Source organism: Vidua macroura, chromosome Z, assembly GCF_024509145.1.
Source record: "Vidua macroura isolate BioBank_ID:100142 chromosome Z, ASM2450914v1, whole genome shotgun sequence".
Taxonomy (NCBI): Eukaryota; Metazoa; Chordata; class Aves; order Passeriformes; family Viduidae; genus Vidua; species Vidua macroura.
Window position 1 is genome coordinate 1,442,045 of NC_071611.1, and position 25,196 is coordinate 1,467,240.

Genomic DNA, 25,196 nt, shown 5'->3' on the forward strand with positions numbered 1-25,196 from the left:
TTTTTTATAATTTATGTTCTCAAATTGTTGAATCTCACTGAAAATATTACAGATGAAGAGCTACAGTGAGTCATGGACAGGAGCTCAGCATGGAGAACAGCCATAATTACAGTTGCCTGTGCATACTCCATCCTCACCTGTTCTCTATTCCTACATCAATATCAGGCCTTCAGCCTCAGCTCTGAAGATGATGGGTGGTCCCACAGTATGAATGCAGCAACACAGACATGGTGCAGCCCTCCCTGACATTTCAGGGCCTCAAGGGGCTCCAGGAGAGCTGCACAGGGACTGGGGACAAGGCATGCAGGGACAGCACACAGGCAATGGCTTCCACTGCCAGAGGGCAGGCACAGGTGGGAGACTGGGAACTGGGAATTGCTGGCTGGGAGGGTGGGCAGGCCCTGGCACAGGGTGGCCAGAGCAGCTGTGGCTGTCCCTGCATCCCTGGAAGTGTCCAAGGCCAGGCTGGACAGGGCTTGAAGCAACCTGGACAGTGGGCCATCCCTGCCCATGGCAGGGGGTGGAACAAGATGGGTTTTAAAGTCCCTTCCAACCCAAACCATCCTGGGATTTTCTGAGTTGCAAAGAGAGGCAAAGGGAGCCGATGTCCTTAAGGGGTCACTCAGAACTAGCAGGGAGAGTGGTGAGTCCAAGATGGTTTTCCTTCTGTGAATTGTAGCATTCCTGGGAAGGAAACTATTACATCATGTCCAGCTGTTTTAAGTAGCTGCTTCACAGCTTTTGCACACTGTGTGCACTCCTGGCTCCGCTGGAGAGGGACCAGCAGTGTTGGTCAGAATGAGCGAAAGCCACCAAGCTTTGACACAAAACAACTTGCACTTTTGAAAATTCAAATGTAAAAACATTTTAGTACTGGCAGCAAGTTCCCACTCACTAAAAGCCATTCATTGTCATAAGCAGTTAAGATCAGAATTGTGTTTGGACATGTTTTTTTTGTCGGCCTACATTTCCATCAAGTATTTCTTTTGCAATTATATGTGACATTTCCACTTTATTTCATCAGGTTTATTTGAATAAAGACTTCAGCACAGTGTGTTGTCCTGTTGTTTTCTTTTACCCTATTTACATTATGCAGTTGTAGCATATTCCCTTACCAATCCCTGCTCAGGTTTTGCTTTTTTTAGGCGGATAAGCTTCTTCCTGCTTATTGTGCTAACTATATAATTAGCAGTTATTTAGCTGAAAGTATAATTTGGCTGGAAAATTGCTGTGATGTGAATGCACAGTGAGAAATGTGGCTTTTTTTAGTACATACAAGTGACCTGGGTGTCTGTACCCATTGTCATATGGTGCATAACATCATTCACATGGATCTTGCCACAAAGGAAAAGTTGCTCTGTTAGGTCTCAAATTTTTTAAAAAGTTAGAAACTAGACCTCTTTAGGCTTACAATTATTCATTGCTTTGGATTAGGGTTTACTGTGCATCCAGATAAAAGGGAAGAAAACCAAATCATCCCATTTAAGTGAATTTTAGCTTGCTATAAATAAATATATAATCATATCTATAATATATAGTCTGAAGCATGAATTGTCATGTGGACATGATACGAGACTTAAGTTTGTTCACTAATGCTTCTTAGAATCATGGAATAGAATCCCTGAATGGTTTGGGTTGGAAAGGACCTTAGAGCTGATCTTGTTCCACCCCTGCCATGGGCAGGAACACCTTCCACAATCCCAGGGTCCCCATCTAACCTGGCCTTGTTCACTTCCATGGATGGAGCAGCCACAGCTGCTCTGAGAAACCTGTGCCAGCTGTGACTGAGTGTGCTGCATATCTTCCTGGGTTAATGATCAAAAATGCAAAATATCATTAAGAAACCTGTCACCATCCATGCTGTGCAATACCCTGGGTTCCACTCTGAAAAAGGGCAGTGCTTGACTTCTGGTCAAAAAATGGACTAATCAAGGAGCTAATTTCATCATGAAAGAGAAATTCATGTCAACCCTTGCCTATTGATACCATTTCATAGCATCACAAGTCACCAAAATTCTGATTTTTCAACCAGCTATTATTTTCTATATAAACTAACTTGGGACGAAAGAAAACAGAAAGCTGAATAATTTTGTCTCTGTTTATATTAGACAGTACAAACCACGAGGGATGGTTATGCAACACTAAGCTGAATTACACAAGACATGCCTCCCTTTATCTCCTCAGAACTGGTAAACATTTAGAGGGTGGAGATTTGCATTCATTCATGATAGAACTTTTCAAAACAGATTTTTATGGTTACAAGAATTACAATAAATTCAATGACAAATTCAATTAAAAGGGTAAGCACTCAGAATGTTCCGTTGTAGGAACCAGGAGATGGGGCACCATAAATTAAACAGGTGTTTGGTGACACTGAGTTTTTGCATCCTCTGCTGACAGTGTTTTTTGATGGGTGAATATGTCTGTAAGGAACTAACTGTGAGCAAATGCCTGGGGTTTCATGGTTAGGCTGCTTGACTTCTCTTGATATTTAAAAGCCATATACTTTCCAAGTGGTTTTACACATCAGGATGTAAGTATTGAATTCTGTGGAAGTGTTTACCCAGGAGGATACCATACTAATTATTAATTGTATTGCAGTAAAGAATGCAACAATATTCCAGGATGGTCAGATCCAGGAACATCCAGCGCTGCCCATCGTTTGCCTTGGCTTTGAACTTTTGTGTGTTCCTTGATAGTGTTTATCAAACTCAAATTGTTTTTCCCCAGATAATATTCTCATTCATTGTGTTTTCCCCCGCATCCTCTCAGCTTATTTCCATTCTCTTTTTCCTGGCATGATTACTTGTTTTTTCCTTTTAACAAAAGACTACCCAGACATTTACCTGGCTGTCTTCTAGCTGTCACTGGCTGGTTTATCACTAGTGCATCTAGAACATGACCAAACATATGTCTTTTTGCCTTAGAAATTAGAATCTCTGCAAGAAAGCACCACATTTAACTTCTCTCCTGAGAAGGAGCATGAAGTGACTACATAGAATTACCCACAGTAATGTGAGGGCTGTGCCTACATTCCTTGTCCCCTTTGCAGGCATGATTTCAGTCTCACAGAGTTGGTACTGAGCTTTTACCTTCCACTTTTCTTTTTAATGATGGTTATAATTATTTGTATGGGAATAAACAAAAAAAAAAAAAAAATAGGTGGAGGAGGACTGGTACACATCGATGTTGACAGAGGCATTATCTAAGCCCTGTTTTGTAAAGGAATATTGTAGTAATTTTAAATGTGAGTGCCACACTGAATTTGTCAATTGTAAGCAACAGGAAACTTTTAACTCCTCTCCTTTTAATATACTGTTCAATAGATTGAAGCATGTCTACGTTTCACAAATCAATATTTGACTTTTATTTTCATATAACAGCTAATCCAGTAAAAATCTATGGTCTTACAAGGCTGCTGAGGATGATGTGTTAGTCCTTGCCTTGGCCACACACATTCAGCGTTTCAGCTGTGTTCAGCTGCTCTGAAAGTAATACACAAGGCGATAAACTGCAACAACAAAATGTTAGTGTTACTTTATTTATACCTGTCTTGATACTATGTCTGGATGCAGTGGGTCTGTAGCTTGGTACTGATGATGCAGAGCAACAAAACCACATGGCATTTTATCAGCATTTCTCCACTGTCTCATCCAAATTCTGTCCTTGAATTTATGCTTGTTTTTTCCTTTGTTTTGAAAACTTTTAAACCCTTAGGAATGATTCAATCTCTAATTATAGGAGCAGACAGTTCTGATAATGTATGTGCAATACAGGGATTCAGTGCCACTTCTCTGTCTTTTATGGAGATAGTTCTTCTTATAATTTTTTTTTTTGTGTAGTCAGCTGTGGATAAAAATCTTTACTATATCTCCTATTCTTCTTCATGCGGGATCTCAGATTCTGCACCTGCAATATGGTAGCTGAAATACAGATGATTGATTCTGTCCATCAGCTCTCAAAAATGTTAAATTTAATTACTGTGCAATAACTTCTGAACTTTTTCATTGTTTGAAGCTGACCACTAGCAGAGTCTCCAACCTATTGGAAGATGGTTAGCAATGCTTTCTATTTCAATTAGCTGTATCCCTGGGGTTTAAGGTGAACATCTTTTATTAAAAAACATTTAGTTTTTGAAAAGTGGTTGTATGGTTTGTTACCTTTCTGGTAACTGGACAGATCTCACTTGATTCAGAATTGTAATATTTCTGTGAAAGTCATCTAGTCTGTATTTTAGGATAGTGTCTTGGTCACTAGCTCACCCTGCTGCAGTGGGGACAGAAGCATACCAGTGCTCAGAGCTTTTAAAAATATACCATAATACAGCATATTCTGCAGTAAATCTGAGTTGATAGGCAAGCACCATTCCCCAGGTGAGTTAGGTCTGGATTTTTCTTCAGATGCCAGCTGAAGCAGTTTTTTCTATTTTTGTCTAATATTTTCCATTACCCTTGACAACACCTACATGGGTTGCTATTTCGTAGTGCAATAACTAGATAACTACAGGCAGAGGAACCACCTGCATTTTGAAAGTAAAGATTATTTCTGTCATAGAAGAATGTGATCCCACTGACAGCAAACAGCTTTGTAAGGGTTTATGCCATCATTGTTAGCTACACTACAATGCTAATTTAGGTGGCAAAGTCATTAAAAAATAAGAGATACTTACATTCAGAAAAAAAATCTGTAACCTTCACTGTCAGGTATTGCTAAAGAAGGAATTTTACTAGAATGTATGCACAAGATACTCTTCAAACAAGAGCTCTAAAAAGCTTCCACTTAAATTTCCCTTGTACATGTAGAAGACAAGGGTTGGGGATAACCAGACTGTAGTGTGGGAATAATGATGGGATCTCACTTCTCCATGGTCCTCAGTGTCATGAAAAAAATGGAGCAGCAGGTTAGAGGGATGGGGCTGCCTTCTGCAGGGCCACATCTAGGAGAGGGATTTGGGACAAGGGACAGAGAGATTGAACAGAGACAGAGAGCTTCCCATTGCCAGAGGGCAGGTATAGATGGGATATTAGGAAGGAATCCTTGGCTCTGAGGATGGTGAGGCCCTGGCACAGGGTGCCCAGAGCAGCTGTGGCTGCCTCTGGATCCCTGACAGTGTCCAAGGCCAGGCTGGATGGAGCTTGGAGTAGACTGGGATAGTGGAAGGTGTCCCTGCCCACAGAAGAGGTGGAACTGGCTGAGCTTTAAAGTTCCTTCCAACCCAAACCATTCTGGGATTCTGTGAGCTACAGTTCTAGGAAGAAATGCACCTTGCTTTCCATTGAAAACAGCCAGAGCAAAGTGGTAGCAAAGAATTTTACTCTTTTTGAGTCTAAACAGGATAATGAAAATTACTGCGTTCTCTTCTGCCTTGGAGAGAGCATACATCTTCCACATGACAATTCCTACAGTGCTGCTTAATAGTAGAAAGTAACTATGTGCAGATTGAATGACAGCCCTACAAAATGCTTTAAGTACTGCCTTTTTGTGAAGAATTTAAGTGCCTTGTGATAACTCAGAAAGTGAACTTTGTGGGCAGTCGGCAAAAGGAAGTGTCAGTGGTTTCATTGTTCATACCCAGCAGAAAAACTTAAGCTGGTTTAGTATGGTTCACATTCTTGCTAGACCTGTAAAATCTCACAGTCCAGTGTTTGATGTGATGGAGACAACCTAAATGATACAAACAAGGTAGAAGAGCCCTTGTTTTTTGCCCTATTCCAAGGTAGGACAGACAGCTCTGCAGTTGGAATAACTGTATTGGAGATATCCTGATGTGGAGCTCAAGGAGGGAAATCCAGGCAGCTGGTGGGAGTTCACATGCCAGCTTGTTCAGCTTAGGAAGTTTGAGTTGTCAAATGCACTGACAAAATGAGAAGCTCTACAAGTTAATCTTAGTGTGAAGACTTAGTGCACTACAAAAGGAGAGACCTTTTTTCATTTGTTAAGAGTGTTCTTCAATACCAAGAAAATAATTTTTAAAAAGAGTCAAAGGGGAAAAGTCTGGTAACAGTGACAGATGTTGAAGGTGATGTTTGATACAGTCAGTTTTCCTTCTCCTGCCTTTGCTTTTCTGTTTCACCCACTGTTTTTAATTTCTCTGTTACTTTTTCTCTCTTTTCTCTATCCCTCCTTCCTGCATAGGGGCTCAACAGAAAATGTAATAAATTTATTATATGCTTTTACTTAGAATAGGAAGGGTTGAAAAGACTGTGTTCACTTAACTCTTATGAATTTGACTGATTACAATATGGTAATGCTTTATGTCATGGCTCCTGTTGGGTGAATCAAGCTATGAGGGTGAGTACTAGTATGATGCATTTCAATTAAAATTTGGTGATTACTGGAGAAAACAGATTCCTTTCCAGACACATGGATGCCAGATTTACTCACCATAGAGACATTACCAGCTAATAGCTTTATTAATAACAATTACCTTTGCACTGCCTTTATTACTCATTTTACAATAGAAAAGGGCACACTGACCTTTCATTCCTTTCTTAAAGGCACAAGACCTGAATGTGATTGAGGAAGTGATCCGAATGATGCTGGAGATCATCAACTCCTGCCTGACCAACTCCCTCCATCACAACCCCAACCTGGTGTACGCTCTGCTCTACAAGCGCGATCTGTTTGAGCAGTTTCGGACTCACCCCTCCTTCCAGGACATCATGCAAAATATAGACCTGGTGAGTGATACATGACTTCAGAGATGGTTGCACTTGGTTATGTGAGCTCTTCTTACTCTTGAGAGGTGGAAAATATTTATCACCTCTTAATAGTTTTTTTTTAAATGTTGAATTTTTCTTGTCTGTTTTTTTGGACCTGGCACATGCCTTCTGGGCAGCATAGAAACACAGAGTGGTTTGGGTTAGAAGGGGCCTTAAAGGTCATTTAGTTCCAACCCACTAATTTCTTTAACAGCCCTTTCCCACATCTTTAACTCAGGAGGATCAGAGGGATTTTGAGATGCCTCTGGTAAGGAGTTCCCAAGCTGTGACACATCTTTCACCCCACAAAGGGAGTGAAATGTCAGCTTCTTTTGACTGCCCCTTGTTACAAATCCACCTTTCAGGGGAGCAAAAGCTAATTTTTATCATCAAACAATCCTTTTGCTTTTCTCTTACTCCTCTCACCAGTTTATTAATGATTATAGGGAATTAATTTTAAATAACTCAAGAGTAGGCATTCAGCTGTCTTATTTCCTGTCTGTATCTGAATGTGTGTTTCTACCTGCCAAGTGTTTTCTTCACAGCAACCTTCCCCTTGCATAGGGAAGCATTTTAGAAGAAAACAGAAGAAAACAACTGTGGTTAAGAGGCTGTTACCAGTGTCACTCTCTATGGAGAATGACTTTGGGAAACAATTGTTAATTTTTTTTTCATCTGATAGTAGTTTTAATGTTCATATGGAGAGCCTGAGTTTCTGCTAGAAAATTTTAAAGCATTGCAAATTTTTCTCTGTCTTCTAGTCAATATTTGCAGAGCTGAGCAATGTTTGAAGCCACACTATGACCACTGGGTGCAAAATACTGGAAGGGAGGACTGAACAGGATACTAAATCTCTGAATGCAGTGAATGACATATTATTGTGCCTAATAATCTGCAGAGTTTTTTAATTACAGGAGATTGATATCTGATTGCCCATAAAGGAAAATAATTTAAAATGTTGAACTGAAATTCTGCTCTGTACCTATTTGTTGCTCTTCTGTTCTCTCTTCACATTTTCTGGTCATGCAAGAGTTTGGGGAGTGGAGAACTTGAAGCTCAAAACTCTCCAAACTTTCAGCAGCTGCAGACTACAGGCAGCATGATACTGTCTGGATGATTAGAACAAGATGTCTTCAAGTTGTGTAAAGAGGATATGGTGCGCTGAAGATAACAGTTGTCTACATTCCTGACTGAGATAGGGACCTTCTCTGGTTACTTGCCCACATCCAGGATAACTGATGGTGGCCAGATCCTTCTGCTTGCAGCCCTGTGCCTCCCACAGACAGCAGCATGTCCTTTCCTTTGTAACAGTTAAATGTAGGTTTTCCTCAACAATTTAAACAATTCTTCCCCAAAACTATTTAATACTGGGTTACAGCATAATGCCAGTTACATTCAGAAACTATTTAAAGCTTTCCAAGGGAGCATGTTGAATTTTTAAATAGCTCCTTTGTTAGAGAGGCGAGGACGTCAGAAAAAGAAATTTTTAATTTTTTTTTTTAAATGTACCTGTCACCATCTGGCAAGTGGTAAGAGCTGTCAGGCTTGTAGATCTGAATAAAAGATGAGATTCATCTGACTCCTCATCTACCCTGTCACGTCCTGCACTTCATACGCAGTATTGGCAGCACCATAAAGAACCAGTCTTTGTCGTGTGTGCTGCAGCCAGAATGTTCTAACTTGTCTTGCTGTCCCTTGAAACAGTGGCAAATCGTGTCAGTTTTACTGTACACATTGAAGGGAGCTTGTCTGGGAGCCATGTGGGCAGGATCTGAGAAGAACCAAAATGAGTTTCTCTCTCCAAGAACTTATCAGACTTTTCTCTGCAGTGGTGGAGCTGGGAGCTCCATCCTCACAGCTGTATGGGACAATGTGGATGTCTGAAATGTAGCTGTGCTCTGAAAGGAGTCAGAAAGAAATCCTAAAAGATTTGGCTCAATAAATTTCTAAAGTGTATGTTGCTGAGAGCTGAGAGGATATACTCATGGGGAGGATCTCCCTATTCTTGACCTACTCTTAAATTCTTTCAGCATCCATCCCAGCCTGTTTTCAGACAGAATAATGAGATGGCCAGGCTTTTCCTGTGACCAAGGCTGGTTATTCAGAAGAGGATGGATCCACCAACTTCCTTTATAGTGGGGAGCTGTGTTGGCTTTCAGGCTGTTGTGATCAATGAAATTTTATAGCCCAAATTGTGTAAATTGTAGATAGAAATGGTAAATGTTGCAACTTTTGGTAATGCCAAAATTACCTTTCTGAAGCTCCGCAAGTATTTCTGCAGGGGCTCTGTAAAACCTGACACTCTCTCTCTGTACTTTCTCTGGTCATAAACAGCAAAGTACGTTTGGATTATCTGTACCCATGCTGCAGTGGAACCAGGAGTGTAATTTTTGACAATGGCATGTAGTGACAGAACAAGGGACAATGGCTTCCCACTGCCAAAGGGCAGGGATAGATGGGATATTGGGAAGGAATTCTTCGCTGGGAGGGTTGTGAGGCCCTGGCACAAGGCGCCCCAGGTTGGATGGGGCTTGCAGTAAACTGGTCTAGGAGAAGGAGCATTGGGATTGGACTAGATGGCCTTTGAAGGTCCTTTTCAGTCCACACCATTCTGGAATTCTATGATTCCAATAATCATATAGCTCTAGAGATTCATGTGAGCAGTAGGTGCCTGTTACACACTGTGTCACTCTGATGTCCCTCTGCTCCACCAAATTCTGCCCACCAGCTGATGAAAGATTCTCTGACTGTAATCCAGATTTGTATTTCATAGAGAAATACTAACTGTGATAATGTTTAATGCTGCAGAAATCAGACCAAAATACATAGCATGTAAAGTCTGTAATGAGTTTTGGACACCAGAACAGTTGCCAGTTTGCCTTGTCAAGAATGTATAAAATAGATATGACATGTAAAGACTTAAATGCTTATTATTTTTACTCAATTGGACATAATGTACTCATCAACCAAAAGGAAGCATGGAAGAGGTGAAAAGGCTAAAATTTTGAAGAAGAATTAATTGGAGAGTGTACTGGGGATGTAATTGATGGTGCAAATAGAAAAAGGCATGTGCTGCAATTCTGTGTGTGTATACAAGCACAGAATAACCCAGAGATGTCCTCTAAGCCTAATCACACTGGTGACATCTTAGCTGGAATTACTCTGGGTTTAGAATCTCAGAACCATTTGGGTTAAAAGAGACTTTCAAGACCATTGAGTCCAACCATTCCCTGTCAATGCCAAGGCTACCACTGTCCCTTGTCCCCAAGTGCCACAGACACACAGGTTTTAAACTCTTCCACAAATTGGGGACTCCACTACTGCCCTGAGCAGCTGTGACAGGGCTGGACAAGCTTTTCCATGGAGGAATTTTCCTCAGTATCCAACCTGAGCCTGCCCTGGCCCAGCCTGAGGGCTGTCCTGTCCCTGTTCCCTGGAGCAGAGCCCGACCCCCCTGGCTGTCCCCTCCTGTCAGGAGCTGTGCAGAGCCACAGGGTCCCCCCTGAGCCTCCTTTTCTCCAGGCTGAGCCCCTTCCCAGCTCCCTCAGCCTCTCCTGGGGCTCCAGCCCCTTCCCAGCTCCGTTCCCTGCCCTGGACACGCTCCAGCCCCTCAGTGTCTCTCTTGTCCTGAGGGCCCAGAGCTGTCCCCAGCACTGGAGGTGCCTCAGCAGTGCCAGCACAGGGACGGGCACTGCCCTGGGGCTGTGTCACAGCCTGGCTGGGACAGCCCAGGGGCCATTGCCCACCTGAGCACACCTCTGCTCATACTCAGCTGGCACTATGAAAGAAATTCCAGGTTGAAATAAGATCTGTAGAAAACAGAACCTCTGAAGGTGGTGATTTGTTAAAGTGATGTGGTATTTTTCAAATAAAATGCTGCTTTGAAGGGAAATGGAATAATCTCTTTGACATACTTGTGGGTTCGCAGGTCATAAGGAAAGACTTTTCCAAGGTTAGGAATAATGAAGCACTGTGGTAGGTTTTCAGGGATTTCAGCATTGGAGACCTCTGGGGTTTGGCAGTGTGGCACTGGGGTGGAGGACAGACCAGCATAGGTCTACAGGCACGGGTAGATGTGGGGATGCCTCTGCAGCCCCACCAGAGCTCAGACCAGAGCAGGAATTGCCCTCAGTTACCTTCAGTACAGACCTGGCCACAATAGTTCTGGGCTGTTTCTCAGGATTTGGACCATTCTGTTTATTCTGGAGATACATACAATCTCTGTGTGCTTCATCACACAAAAATAGGTGAATGTATAAGGGTCATCAGTATATTGATGACTTTTTATTGAAAACTACTTATTTGCCTCTGTGTATTTATAAATAATCTAAAAATCACCATTGCCAGCTGACTGGGAACATATGGGAACCATTAATGCTATACAGAAGAAACTGAAATCAAAATACCTTCTGCTTCCTATTACTTTACCTTTCATTTTAGAAAGCCATTTTAGTAAGAGATGGTACATCTTGTTTATCTAAAATGGGATATTCTTCTTCTGAATGGTGAACAAAGAGGAAAGCCACTTTAGTAGGAGATAGTGCATCTTGTTTATCTAAAATGGGATATTCTTCTTCTGAACGGTGAACAAAGAGGAATGCTATGGTTCCTCTTCTGGCCTCGTGCAGAAATATTTCATCTGGGAGCTGTCTATATGCCTCCACTTTAGAGGTGGTCTGTAATTTGGTCAGCCGCCTCAGATATGTCAGGAATTTGGTGGAGACTCTTCGCTTATCATTCCTGAAGATGTGTTTGGTTCATGGCCACGGTGAGAACTCCTTGGCTTTCACTGCTCTCATATTTCCTACAAGCGAGCAACTGATACCAGGTGGTGGAACAGGCCTAACTAGGAGCTGCTAGAATTTTGTTTGCTAAATAGTCTGATAGACATCAGGAGGTTGGGAGCAATGGCTTAGTGATGCAAAGGATTGAATTGATGCAATTTCCTGCAAGGAATTTAATTCTTCAAAGACATTTCCCTACTACATTTTATAATAAATCAAGTTGTCTTCACTCTGGCATAGCAACCCCTGTTGTAAGACCTTCAGGACTTAAGAACTAAGTTTTTATGGCTTTCCTTAAAATTAGAAAAACCTTGATCATGCTGATTACCAGAGCCTGGCTAAATACTCTAAGGTTTTGTGGGTTTGGGTTGGGGTTTTGTTGGTTGCTGTTTGTTTGCTTTGTGGGGGGGCTCTTCTTGCCTGTTTTTTTTCTCCTCACTCCTACACCATAGAAGCGGAGAACAGAATATCTGGAAAAGCTCATGTGTCCTTGAACATGCTCCTCATTTCAAGGTGGTTCTGAAAAATACAGTACTTCAAGTTTGCAGATTAATCTCTTGTGTTTCTAGTGCTATTGAATCACCTGAAGCTGTTTCACCCTTTCTTAAATCAGCAAGGGTTGGCTTTGCCTCTCATTGGCTCCAGCTATGACTACTGGATACCAAATGTAGCTGTAATTTATGTTTCCCTATGGAAGTTAAGTAGTTGAAGTGCTAATCCTGTGGTACTTTACAGCAAGAGGTTTGTTTTCTTCTTTGCTTGTCCATTCAGTGTGCCATCAATATACCACATTACTCTCCCAGTAGTGAATGTGGCTGGAAATAAAATTCTCAAAGTGTTTCTTTCAATCACTTTCAAAGGGAAGCAAAATTGACAAAAACAGGTTCAAAACTTACTCACTTTTTGCCAAGTGATTTTTTTCTTCTGTCTTTCAGAACTGACCTTTGCAGTTGCAGGCAGAGGAGGCAGCAATGTGTTGCACTGTTATTTTTAGCTGGAGGAGAAGGAGAGGAGTTGTCATGTTCATTAGGCAGCAGCACTGCCTGGGCTGCCGCAGGCCTCACAGCACTTCAGCATCTGCTGACAGAATCCAAGTGGAGAAAACATTTTGCCCTTGATAACTCTGCTGTTGGCATGCTGTAAAGGGAAGTATTTTGTTACTTCAGCCTTGCAGCCCAATTGAAAACAATAGTTGGGTGAAATAACAGACACTGTGGTTGTTCCCTCACAATCTCAAAAATAATCTCCAAAACCTAAAATATTGGCTTTAAATGAAAAATGTTTCTAAATCATTCTAATCTTGTAGTACTTTTAATCTCTGGCAATAACTTGTAAGTTTACTGTTTAGAAAACAAAATGAGAAAGTATGAGTTTCTCATGGAAAATTAATCTCTAGGAAGAAATTCTCACTGCGGGGGTGGGAAGCCCTGGCCCAGGTTTCCCAGAGCAGCTGTGGCTGCCCCTGGGTTCCTGAAAGTCTCCAAGGCCAGACTGGACAGGGCTGGGAGCACCCTGGGATAGTGGAAGGTGTCCCTGCCCATGGCAGGGATTGGCTCTGGTGATCTTTAAGGTCCCTTCCCAACCAAACCATTCCATGAGTCTATGATTACAGCAAGTTTTAGAAATCACTATAGAGAACTACATTATTTTTGTATAGAAAGATTAATGGTATTTTAATAGAAACCCTGGCAAGGTGGAGGTGGCCAAGCTGGAGGTGGCCAAGCCAGGTCCTCTGTGCCCATCATACCACAGGTCTGAGTACCTTAGGATAGACTAGGTACAGCCAGGATTAGACTCTGCACAGGCCAAGGCTCTCCATACATTTTATCTGGACAGGGATCAGATATTCCTGATGAGGGGTTGTCTAATCCTGGATTGGATGTGCCTTTTAATCTCTGCTAATATGGAAGCCAGACTGGAGAGAGAGCTCTTAGAATGGGTTATGTTGCTTCAAGGAGAGGCCTTTCAGTGCTCAGCATGGCTAGGAAGAGAGTAATTCACAGCAACTTGTGGAGTGTCTTCTTACTCTTCTTTTTAAGTACTCTTTGCAGTTCTTTTCTTAGACCAGTTGCCCAAATAATTAAAAAGAAAATTGATTTTCAGAGTATCAGAAAGACACCATCTCTCAGCGTTGTTTATTTGCCCTAAGATCTGAGGTTTTTCTATTCATATAGTCATATGCTCAGTTGGTTTTAAAACATGTACTAAAACCTGAAACTCATTTAATACTATTCACCCAGCTTCTTTTTTCTGGTTCATTTTACTTACAATGGGACAAGGAGTGGAAATCTGTTAATTTTCATTTTTATTTTAAATTCACCTCTGTTACTTAAGTGTAGAAGATAATTAAAGCTCTTTCAAAGGAAAAGGCTACTCTTCCTTAATATCATGTTAAGCTTTTATATTTTTATATCTGACTAGATTAGTAGGAAAAGCATTGGACCTTCTGCTACAGAGGTGGGAGCTTGGGCATGAGATACATATTATATGGATGCTTTTTGGTTTTATTCCTGATCTGGAGTTATAAGAAAATGCCTTCTTTAGGATCTCCTCTGTATAATTAATCTTCTATTTTTTCTTTTTGCTTCTCTGTTTTCTTACTTCATTGAGATACTCGTGGGTACCTCACTGTCTCATTGGGGTATTGTGCTCTCAGGATCCAAAAGAGAGGTACTTCATTTCTATTTTGTTTGAAGTAGCAAGGCAAATAACTCCTAGAGATAAGTACCATTATTAAAGTAGTATATTTAATTTTAGTCATCAACTACACATCAAAAATAGCCATTCTGAGTTCTCTAAAATGCTGACATAGCCTGAAAATACTGGAAGTCTGTCTTGCTTTTGTTCTTTTGAAATATAACCCAAAGAAGATTAGTACCTTTACCACAAAAACATAAGTCTTTTAAAAACATGTTAAGATTGAAGGGTTTGACTTCCCAAAATAGGAAACATCAGAATTCAGGGAGTATCTGTGAGCTTCATTCACTTTTTTTACATGTTTGCATTCTGATAGTATTTTATACTTTTGGTTAAAAGCTAAATACTAAGTTTTGCTTTTGTTGTGATTTATCAGAACTTGAGCTAACAAGGCAGTGCCACGGGGATGGATTCTCTGCAGGAGCCTGCCCTTGGCAAGGATAGGTTTCACCAGTGATTACTGACAACAGAGGAGTGTTGAGTGCAGGAAGATGTTTTTTTCTTTCAAAGTCTGTGGGCAACTTGCTTGTTCCTCTGTGAGCTGTGTATCCTCCACCAGCAATTTGTCCTAAACTCTGTGCCAAAACCGTGTCAGCCTCACTCCGAGGTCCTCACGCTCTTTGCACAAGCTGTTTCTTGCTGTTTTACTCTGTTATTTCTGGTCCCTCCCTCCAGCTCGTTTGCTTATGAACTCAGCACATCTTCCTACTCCTTTTTTTCTAAGGATCGGTGATCACAGTGCTCCACCAGGTCCTTATCTCTAAGAATGTAAAAGCTTACCTGCAGCATCTGCCAGAGGCAGTGAAATTCTCCCTTTCTGCTCAAGTATGGACATAATCGTAGGGACAGCACAGAAGATTAAACCTGAATTTTCTCTTGACTGGTTTGTGTACTTCTGTTGTTAGAAACAAAATAAAACAGAGAAAAAAAAAAACAAACCAAACACCACAATCCCATGACAACCCCAAAAAGCAACTTCCAGCAACTTTAGCCTGCCTCTGTCTCATTCACTTGGTGCAAGAGTTTCTAGAGATCCCAGAAAATCTTCCAGCTCAAAACAAAGGTTGGGATTTCTGTGGGGGAAATCGCAAACAGAAACAACAAATTTGAATCTCACAGTAATCAAGCCATCAGCTGTCTTTGTTTTATGAACAGCAGCTGAGCTGGGAGGCATAATTAGGGTAATGGTTTCTGGCTCCAGCTGTGTCTCACTACAGAACAGAGAGCTCAGCAGAGATTTTGTAGTATAATACACTTTTCCCCCCTTCTACTTGGGAGAATTATCAAAGATGACTCGATGGACTGGGACTGTGATTCAGATACAAGTGAACATCAGTATTTTTCCACAGAGTATGTTGAAAGCTCACAGGATTTTGCAGAACCTGTCATCAGCATTGTGCTTGCCTCCAGCCCAGGGGTAGCCAGGTGCTCTGGTGTAAACAGGCTCTACCAAATGCCTCTTGTGCTATTTCCAGAGGATTCTAAGTAGGTGTTGAAATTTTTCCCCAAACCCTTTTTGTGCTTTGAGTCCTGGATCCCTTGTGTGACTAAGGAGTTTCCCTGGGATAAGGGATGGGGTTTGCAAAGTGTGTTCTTTTTGGATGAAAGGAGCTATAGAAATGAAAGTTTTCTGATGTCCCACATGGATAACTGCCGGTGGGATGTCTGCTTCTGCTGTGACCCACTGAGCTTGGAGAGGGATAAAAGTTAAAGTCTGACCTAACTGAGTTCTAGCTAACAAGGACCAGCTGGGTCATAGAAAAGGGGGTGGGAAGGGAATATGGGGAAAATCAGCTTGGCTTTACCAGAGGGATGTCTGGAAGATGACAGAGAATTTGCAGGATTCCTTAGCCCTGGAATCCAGGATGTGGAAGGTATGTGCAGCACTTTGGGTGGATACTGGGTGGAAGAGGAGTTTTGTGAACTTCCTTCTCACCATTCACTTGCTCTGGCTTTGAGTGCTACACATCTCCCAGGAAATGTAGTCTCTCATACTGAGATACTTAACAGTTGTGTTGCCTTTTCTCCAGAAGTCAGTGAAACTATAATGATTTTACTTTAATACTTTACAGTGTAAGTAAATTTCTAGCTCAAATCATAGAAAGACTGGAAGAACTCAAAATCCTGATGGGCAGAACTGACAGAAAGAAATATAAGCAAATGTCAGTGCACAGTACTTGAAAACATAAATTTATTAATTCAGCTGCACGTGCTATATTGTAAAATAATCTGTCTGTTAAAAATGACTGCAAGAGGATGCTGAGAGCTGTGCTAATTTGACATTAACAAAGTCTCCCTGGCTGTGACACAGGCAATAATGTGATTATTCAATAAGAAGTGCAGTGGTGCCAAAAAAGAAGATGACAGCTTTGTGTATAAATTGATCCAAAGATCTCTTCTATTTATTTATGTGCTGTGATGTTTCATTTCAGGTGATCAGCTTTTTCAGCTCCCGATTAGAGCAAGCTGGAGCTGAGCTGTCAGTGGAGCGAGTTCTGGAAATCATCAAGCAAGGAGCTGTCGCTTTGCCCAAAGACAGGCTGAGAGTAAGTGCTCAAGACCTCATCACTTAAAGTATACTGTTCCTATCAATTACACATATATGCCCTTTATAGCTGTAACTTCAAAAAATCATCTCTCCTCTCAGTAGTGACTGGTAAGTGATTACACTGTTGATTGCCATATGTGTATGTTTTCATTTCAATTCCTAATTTCTGCTAAGTGTTTGGGTGAGTTTTTGTGATTAGTTATTAAATTGAAGTGTGTGGAGGAATTAAAATTTGCTGAAGCTAAGGTTTTCTTCGTCATATCCTGAAGATGCAGGCTCCTCTCTCCATCTGTTGTTCAGTTATGCTGTAACCAAACACTGGTAATTCTGTCTTTTGATTAATTTCTTTTTCTGTCTCAAGTGTTCTTTTTCTGTCTCTAGTGTTCTAGTGCACCTCTGTCTTGGTCTATATTAAATGCTATAAAGATAAATTTGGAGGGCTTTAGTTAAGAATTACCCAACCTAGTGAAAATCAGTTCAGGACCTCTAAGTCTGGTCAACATGATGATGAGCTTTCTGTATAATCCTGAGCAGTCCCCTCCATTCCTTTCTGAGAACCTCTCAAATCTCTTGAGGGATTTACCAACTTGACAGGTTTTGTGAGGCTAAAATCCATTAATGGCTGTGTGATGTTTAAATACTGCAATAAAGAAATCTGTGTAAGTGGGTAAGTAAGCAAATGGGAGCTCTGTGTGTTTTTTAAACACGATGAATCTTGTTTCTCTGTTATGCCAAGTGTATTTTAAATACTGTCTGTTTTCTGTAGAACTATTTTTATTGCTACTCTGTGATAAGAGAGTGAGAGCACTATTTCTTTTGTGGTAACTTTAGTAAAATATCCTCTGATAAGGCACACTGTGTCTGTACAGCCAGTGGCAATGGGTGGTAATTTATTTATATGCTGGTAATTTTAAAACACCCAGTGGGAATTTTCTAGCTGGCTACATATACTAATGTCTTTCCTGCAGTTCCCTGTGTCCCTGAGATGGCACATCTTCAGTCACTCAGACTGAATTCCTTCAGGAGAGGTTGGTCTAGAGTCCGAGTCCTGAGCCGTGGTACAGGAATAGCCTGAATTACACCAGAGCAGTTGCTGGATCCAAATCCAGCCCTTCAGGTTGTCCTTTCTATGTGGTGATGCTGTGAATACAGAGGAACTTTGGCGGTTTCTATGACAACTTGTTCTGCTGTGCATATAATTAAAAGCTCTTATGTTGAGGCTACACCCTTCTTGACACAGAGCCATCACCAAATCAATTCACTGCTTAGAAGAAAATGAAGGTTTTCTCAGTTGCTGAGTGTGCCACATTGACAGATATGTCAGGCCACAATTTACAGAAATGATGTTTCTGGAGTGAAATCCCATCAAGTTTAAATTTTCTGCACTAACAATATACAGTATTCAAAATTATATGTTTATATTGCCACTTAAAGCAACAAACCAGCAGTTTTTGGCATGTGCCAAGCTCTGTAAGTCCTCACCAAACAGTAAAGTACTTCCAGTTTTAAGGATGCTTAGTGTTGCTTGGAGCACTTCCCTTTCCTCTGGAGCACTTGAGTTTTAGGACAGACTTACAAAGGGAATACAGCCAGCCTGGCACATCAGTCTTCTATACTGACCACTTACACCTTCTGGGTTTTGTCTTTTTGTTTTCCTTTGGTTTCCTCTCTTTTCATTTTTTCCACTTTTTTTTTTTCCTTTTTTTTTTTTTCTTTTTCTTTTCTTTCTTTTTTAATACTTCTGCTGTGCAACAGAGTTTGGCCAGAGCAGGTTACTTTTCCATGTAGAAAAGGTGACATTGACCTTGGGATGTTTGTGTATATATATATAGATATATATGTATGTATTGTCATGCATCAATTTGTACATGCAAATAACATCCTTCCTTTGTACAGGTAGTGATGAGCAACGGCACATGTTTCCCTCCTATAGAAATGGCCTTGTGTGTCTTTGTGCCCTCTGTCTGTGTGCCTCTCTCTTGGGACTCTCCCTGTTCCTCAGGTCTTCCCACTTAAGTCTGAGGTTTTCAGGGGAAGCTATTCTAAAGCTCAACAAACTCATATTAAGATCAGACTGAAGATATAGTTACACAATAACTCTGGCAACTCTGAGGCTTTTCAGCAGCTAAGTAAAGGAGAAACCTTTAATCCTTAGGTCTTTAATGACACTCTCTGGGCAAGTCTGGATGGGTGGGAGCAGCCCTACCCACTCTGGCTTTGATGGCACCTTTCAGGAAGTTGTGCAGATCCACAAGGTCCCCCTGAGCCTCCTTTTCTCCAGGCTGAGCCCCTTCCCAGCTCCCTCAGCCTCTCCTGGGGCTCCAGCCCCTTCCCAGCTCCGTTCCCTGCCCTGGACACGCTCCAGCCCCTCAGTGTCTCTCTTGTCTTGAGGGGTGCAGAGCTGTCCCCAGCACCGGGGGCAGCTTGTGCTCAGCCAGTTTGGACAATGTCTGGAGGAATTGTGAATATGTTGCATCTGTCTTGACACAACATGTACGTAATTCCAATGTACAAAGCTGTGGAGTTCAATCCCAAGAATATATATATGTATATTATATGTGTCAGCTTTGCAGTTAATTGCTAACTAATTTTCAAGCCATCCTTGCCTTTTGCCACAGCATACTGAAGTGCTGTAAAGTACTAGAGACCCTGCAGAGATATTATTCCTGCCTCCTAGAAATAACCATCTTCAGCTGAAACACTCTGGGGGAGGCAGTTGAAACATGGATATGATTTGGAAAATGAGGGCTGAGGCAGAGCTTTTACTCACTCACTTCCCTGCAGCTCAGACAATGGTGTTTTTTTCTCGTGTGTACCTAATGTATGCACGGATGTTTTCAAGTGAATGTTTTCAAGTTGCTTATCTTGGCCTTTGTTGAGGAAGTGAGCGTTCAGGAGGTGCTACATGTATTCAGGTTCTGAGTCTGTTGCTTAGCCCATAGTTCAAACATGAATCAACTTCAACTAAAAATAACAGCACTTAGAGCCACGATCCTCATCTGCATAATGGAGCTTATCAGTTGGGGAGCACACCCTGGTGCTCCTGCTCCCTTCCACTGTAGGAAGCAGCACGGGATGCAGTGTGAGCATGTGTGGTAGCAGTAGGTCATGGATAAATATATGTGTGTGTGTGTCTGTGTTAGGAAATATATCCTGCACTTTCTTAGCAAATAATTATTGGGAAATGGGAGATCTAACTCAGATTTTCCTTCCAGTCCTGGAGCAGTCTGACTGGAGACAAACAATATAATTAACATTATTTTAAGCATATGCTTTTAGCTGTGTACTGTGGAAGGCCAAGAAAGTCCAAGCTGAGCAATTAGCCTTTTAGAAGACTTCTGCACAAACAGAGAGATAAAGGGCAGGTGCTGAAATCAAGAGCTGGTTATTTCTCCCTCAGTCTGTGGGAGGAGATAAATGAAGTTAATATGCCCGGGATGGAGGCAGAAGCCATGGCGTGGAGATAGAGCTGTCTCCTTCGCAGACGAGCAGCCCATAATCCAGGCTCCCTGCTATATTGCAGAAGCTTATTAAAGGCAATTTAGAGATCATAGTGATAGGTGAAAATTAGCCTCATTCTTTCTTTCTCTTTATTTTTTTGAAAGTTCTCAGGCTGCCTTCCTTCCCTTTGGTGACCTATCTGTACTTTCAGGATTAGGAGAGTGAGAGAAGCAGGACCATGTCTGGAGCCTGTGACTTATCTCAGGATTTCAAGGGGAGTTAGCCAGGAGATAGCAACAACTCTTCTGCAATAAGTGGGAAAACTTGTTTCAAATGCCAGCTAGTGACTGGAAGCTGACATTTGGTTTCATGGAATGATCACACTTGGGAGGCCACATTTAATGCTTTATAAAAGAAAAGTTCCCATTACCTAAGCCACTTAAGATGGAGATTTGTTTTTCATGAGCATTTTCTGATCTGCTTGTGTTTTTCCCCCACTCCTTTTCTCCCCATGTCAATGAGTATTTTGTCATCAGTGTGCACTCTGTCAGATGTTCTTTGTGTGCTATGCAGACATGCCATTATGCCATCAACTCTCACGATTTTGATATGGTACAAAATTTAATATTTATTGAAGTGCATTTGAGTTCGATGGGCATTAAAATTTCACAGAATATGTAAAAGGAGCAGAGGTAAAAGCCTTCAGTCTCTTGACAGAACAAGTTTCACTTTAGGTGTTAAAAGCACTTCTCATAGGTTTTCCCTTCTATTAACAATGTACTTCCAACTCCATCAGCTTCCATTTGTTTCACTGAAAAAAGCTGCTAATCACTGAGGCACCAGAGCACAGGGGAAGAGTAAATTGTCATCATGATGATGGCAGATACTGCCTGGGAGGTGGACCAGAGCAGCTTTATATCTCTGGCACATCACCCTGGGGAAGCAGCACCAGCACTAGAAGTTTAGCTACAAAAAAATATCATAAAAATAAGATGGTTGTTAAATGAGGTGGCAGTGAATTCAACAGGGCGTGTCAAGCATAGGTGCTTTGGTAGAATCACTGATTTATTTAGGTTGGAAAAGCCTTCCAAGACCACCAAGTCCCACCATTTCCCCAGTACTGCCCAGGTCACCACTAACCTGTGTCCCCTAGTGCCACATCCACATGGCTTTTAAATCCCTACAGGGATGGGGACTACAGCACTGTCCTTGGCAAAAAGGGCTTGACAGAGTTTTATGTAAAGAAATTTTCCCTGATGTCCAGCCTGAGCCTGCCCTGGCCCAGCCTGAGGCTGTTCCCTCTCCTCCTGTCCCTGTTCCCTGGAGCAGAGCCCGACCCCCCCGGCTGTCCCCTCCTGGCAGGAGTTGTGCAGAGCCACAAGGTCCCCCCTGAGCCTCCTTTTCTCCAGGTTGGGCCCCTTCCCAGCTCCCTCAGCTGCTCCTCATCAGACTTGCGCTCATGGCAAATCAGAAATCAGGAATGGCCATAAAAGAACGTGCATGTGAAGTCCCCAAAACCAAAGGAACCTAAACGATTTCTTTGCTTGGCTACTGAGCTCTCTTTGGAAGAATTTTCCTGCTCCTGCAGATGCTCCTCCCAGGGAGGAGACATCATCTGTTGAGCAGTCAGTGGTGCCATCACACCTACAGAAGGACAGGACATGGGCAACCCTGCATAGCACCCCAGGTGGGAAAGGAAATCGGTAGTGTTCTATATATATGCATCTTGTTGATCCAAAGAAACCATCTTCTTTAGAATTGCTCCTGATTACAATTTTTTTCCCCCCCACAGTCCTGCTGGTTGGTATTTGGCCACAGCAAGATGCTGGATTCAGGATCCAGACCAGTGGACTTTAATAATCCAAATTAAACCTTGGGGCAGATGTGTAATTGCTTTAAAAAGCTATGTATAGCTTTCTTGTATTTGTTTTACTGCTGTAACACTTTTGCTGTGGAGTTTTTGGTGGAATAGTTCACAAATTTAACTCTGTGTGACACCTAAGGGTGTAGGAACAGAGGACTTACAGAGACCAGCAACTTCATTACAGAGTTCTAGGGCACAGCACTAAGCAAGAGAGACAGAAAACTTCCTTAAAAAATAAAGTCATCCAGTTCTTCCTGATACTTATCTTTTTCTTTTTTTTTTTTTTCTGGCTCAAAGGTCAAAGTTCTTATTACAGTGGAAGCTGATTGTGTCTAATACATCCTTAGGTCTGACGCTAGGCAGGCGTCTACAACACAGACTTCCTTTTGCTGACCCTCAGCTGCTGTTAACCCTTACCCTGAAGAAGATCAGATTAGTGACAGAAGTGTAAGAAAGTTTTAAACAAAGTGCTTTTTGGGCCTTTCCAGAACACTGACCATATGCTAAGAAGAAGAGTATTTATGGATTGTATATTTCCTTCTGACAATTTATAACCTCAATTAAGATGTCCAACTTCCCTGCTTCCGTGAGCTGACCTGTAAGTGATGGACAATAACTCAACGTTTCTTTTGAAGGCATTTGTTTTAGAGGTCAGCTTCTCAGAGACCTCAAGTAGAGAGGAATATACTCTGCATCCCTTGAGAAATATTATTTTGGGTAATCAAAATTCCAGGGGGAAAAAATGATCTTGAAAGTTTTGATGGGTTTGTGGTCAGAAAATAACTTATCATTGTGAAACTGTGAGCAGTCAAAGACATGTCTGCACTCAGCTGACTCTGGCTAATCTTACAGTGGGATTATAAACCTGTCTGTCTGTCTGAGCCAGGGCAAACCCTTATGCAGGTGCTTTTCTATTAATGTAAGCCTCACTACTTAAATTGGTGAGAATGAGTTGAAACTAAACTGGATGACACCACTTTATAATAAGTATGTCCAAGCAGGAGTTTCTATCATTTAAATCTGTTTAATTAAATGGTGCAAACTTGTGTGTAGGCAAGATCTAAAGTATGTGAAAAATACTATGGAAAAACTGTGATTATTATAGTGCTTGAAGTTAGATACTTGCTGACATAATGCATTATATGGTAACTCTTGGCTTTGTAGTTTGAAACCTTACAGGAAGAAAAATAACGGCATCATCCCAGAAGGGAATGAAAGCTTTGGGGGTTTAGTTCAGAAATAAATACCACCCTCACTTTGAAGCATTAATATGATAATCCACAGAAATGTGACTTTAGTAGGAAGTAGGGTTCAGGAGCTAGTTAGAATACATAGCATTTTAACAAAAAATTATCTCATGTGCCTGCCTGGTTGCTTTAACGCTGAAAAAGCCAATGGCCAAAGTAAATTCACTTTGCCACCTATGGATTCAAAGTCATGGAATCACAGAATTGTTTAGGTCGGGAAAGCCCTCTAAAATAAATTCCCCCAAGGTGGCCAAGGCTGCCACTAATTCATGTCCTCGAGTGCCACATCTACATGGCTTTTGAGCGTGTAAGTGTTCAAAAGTCTTTGAAACATGATGACTCCTGTTGTTCCATGGTTAGAAGTGGATTTTAGCAGTCTTCAGAAAGCCTTGTTTGTAGCCATGTGCAATGCAAATACAGCTGATGAGTTGGATTGAATCCCAACAACACTTCATTTTCAGAAGCATCCTTCAGGTAAAATGGAAGGAATCCGTTAACTTAGAGACTTCAAGGAAAGAGAACTAAATTCTACTGCAGTCCTTAGCAATATAGTTTGACTTGAAACTTGCTATCTACAAAACTTACATTCATATTGCTGAATTCAAGGGTTTTGAAATGTTGGCATAGGCTGGCAGTTACCAAGCATTTATCAAGCATATTTATTTATTTTTCAAAGTTTGGTTTAATATTTTTATATGAAAAAGAAAACCTAACAAGAACTCTTGATACAGTTTCCCATTCCTGCAAGTGTTTGCATGGATTTTGACTGTCATACGTGTCAAGATTTGGGTTTCTTTGGTGTGGTGTAAGACGAGTCCCTTTGCATAGAAGATCTTAGTTACAGCTGAGTATTTTATCTGCTTGAGTGTTGCCAGGCCTAGCAGCAGTGGTGTGCACCGTGGCACTCACAACCTCTCCCTGGCACTCCCAAGGAGAGTTCACTCGTGCTGTAACTGACACCATATTTACATGTTACTCTTAAGACTGTTAGAAAAGGGGATGTGCTTTCCACCTTTCCCCAGTTGTCTTACAAGTGTGAAAATTATACAGTATCACATTCTTTAAATTATTTTTGTAGCATTATAGGGAAAGGGACCAAACAAACAAACAAAAAGAAAAACAAAAAACAAAAAAACAAAACAAACAAACAAACAAAACCACCCATCAAATGATGCCAGAAAACTAAATTTTTCAAATGTGAATGCTTTTGAGATCCCAAACAAGTTAGGTTTGCTTTTACACAGCAGCTGTCAGTCAATTTTGGGATTAAAACCAGCTTTTTAATTTGAGTTTACTTCAGAGGTTATAAATTCTTTCATGGGGGCGGAGAAAAATAAACAGTAATTTTTGGCATTGTTGACTAGAACAAGAAAAAAACCCAGCTATTTTATTTTGCTTGTCTGCCTGGCACACAGTTAAAAACATATTAATGCTTTTCTGACACCTCCCTATTGAAGAGTAATATAAACATCACTGCAGCATCAACATAGGAAAAAAATCATTAGCAAACTTTTGAATCTCTGATCTTTAAACTGTTTCTCATGTAATATCAGTTTCTTATTGTAAAGCACCCAAAAATCCCTTTGAACAGAAAATAGTAATCATGCTTTCAACTTAGACCATTTATATAACAGCTTTTCTTCAGAGATGAGGAATAAACTGAGAACTTCAGTCTTGTTTTCTTCCTGGTCATTGAAGCATTCATTTCCATGGGGAAAATCTAGCTTCCACTGGAAAGTTTTGCTGATAGCTCCAACATTCTCAAGGTTGTCAGGCTCTCTGCTTAGGAGATGGTACCAGGCATGGCGCAAGCAGGACAGCAGGCAGGCCCCAAGGCTGTGTGTGTCCCATGGTGGGGAGTGTGTGATTCACAGTGGCTGGTATTAGTTAGGAGGAAAGAAGGACTGTGTTTCA

General features: G+C 41.3%; 1 protein-coding gene across 9 annotated transcripts in view; it reads left to right on the plus strand.

Annotated features, from left to right (window-relative positions):
- Window positions 1–25,196, plus strand: part of DYM (dymeclin) — a 211,894-nt gene that overhangs the window by 161,288 nt on the left and 25,410 nt on the right. For 8 of the 9 annotated variants that reach the window (XM_054002973.1, XM_054002979.1, XM_054002978.1 and 5 more), the window contains 2 exons: window positions 6,498–6,680; window positions 16,615–16,728. In XM_054002973.1, coding sequence (XP_053858948.1) covers window positions 6,498–6,680; window positions 16,615–16,728 — 297 coding nt within the window. Of the gene's footprint in view, window positions 1–6,497; window positions 6,681–12,420; window positions 12,778–16,614; window positions 16,729–25,196 lie in introns of those variants that run through there. The other variant, XM_054002982.1, reaches the window with a different exon arrangement.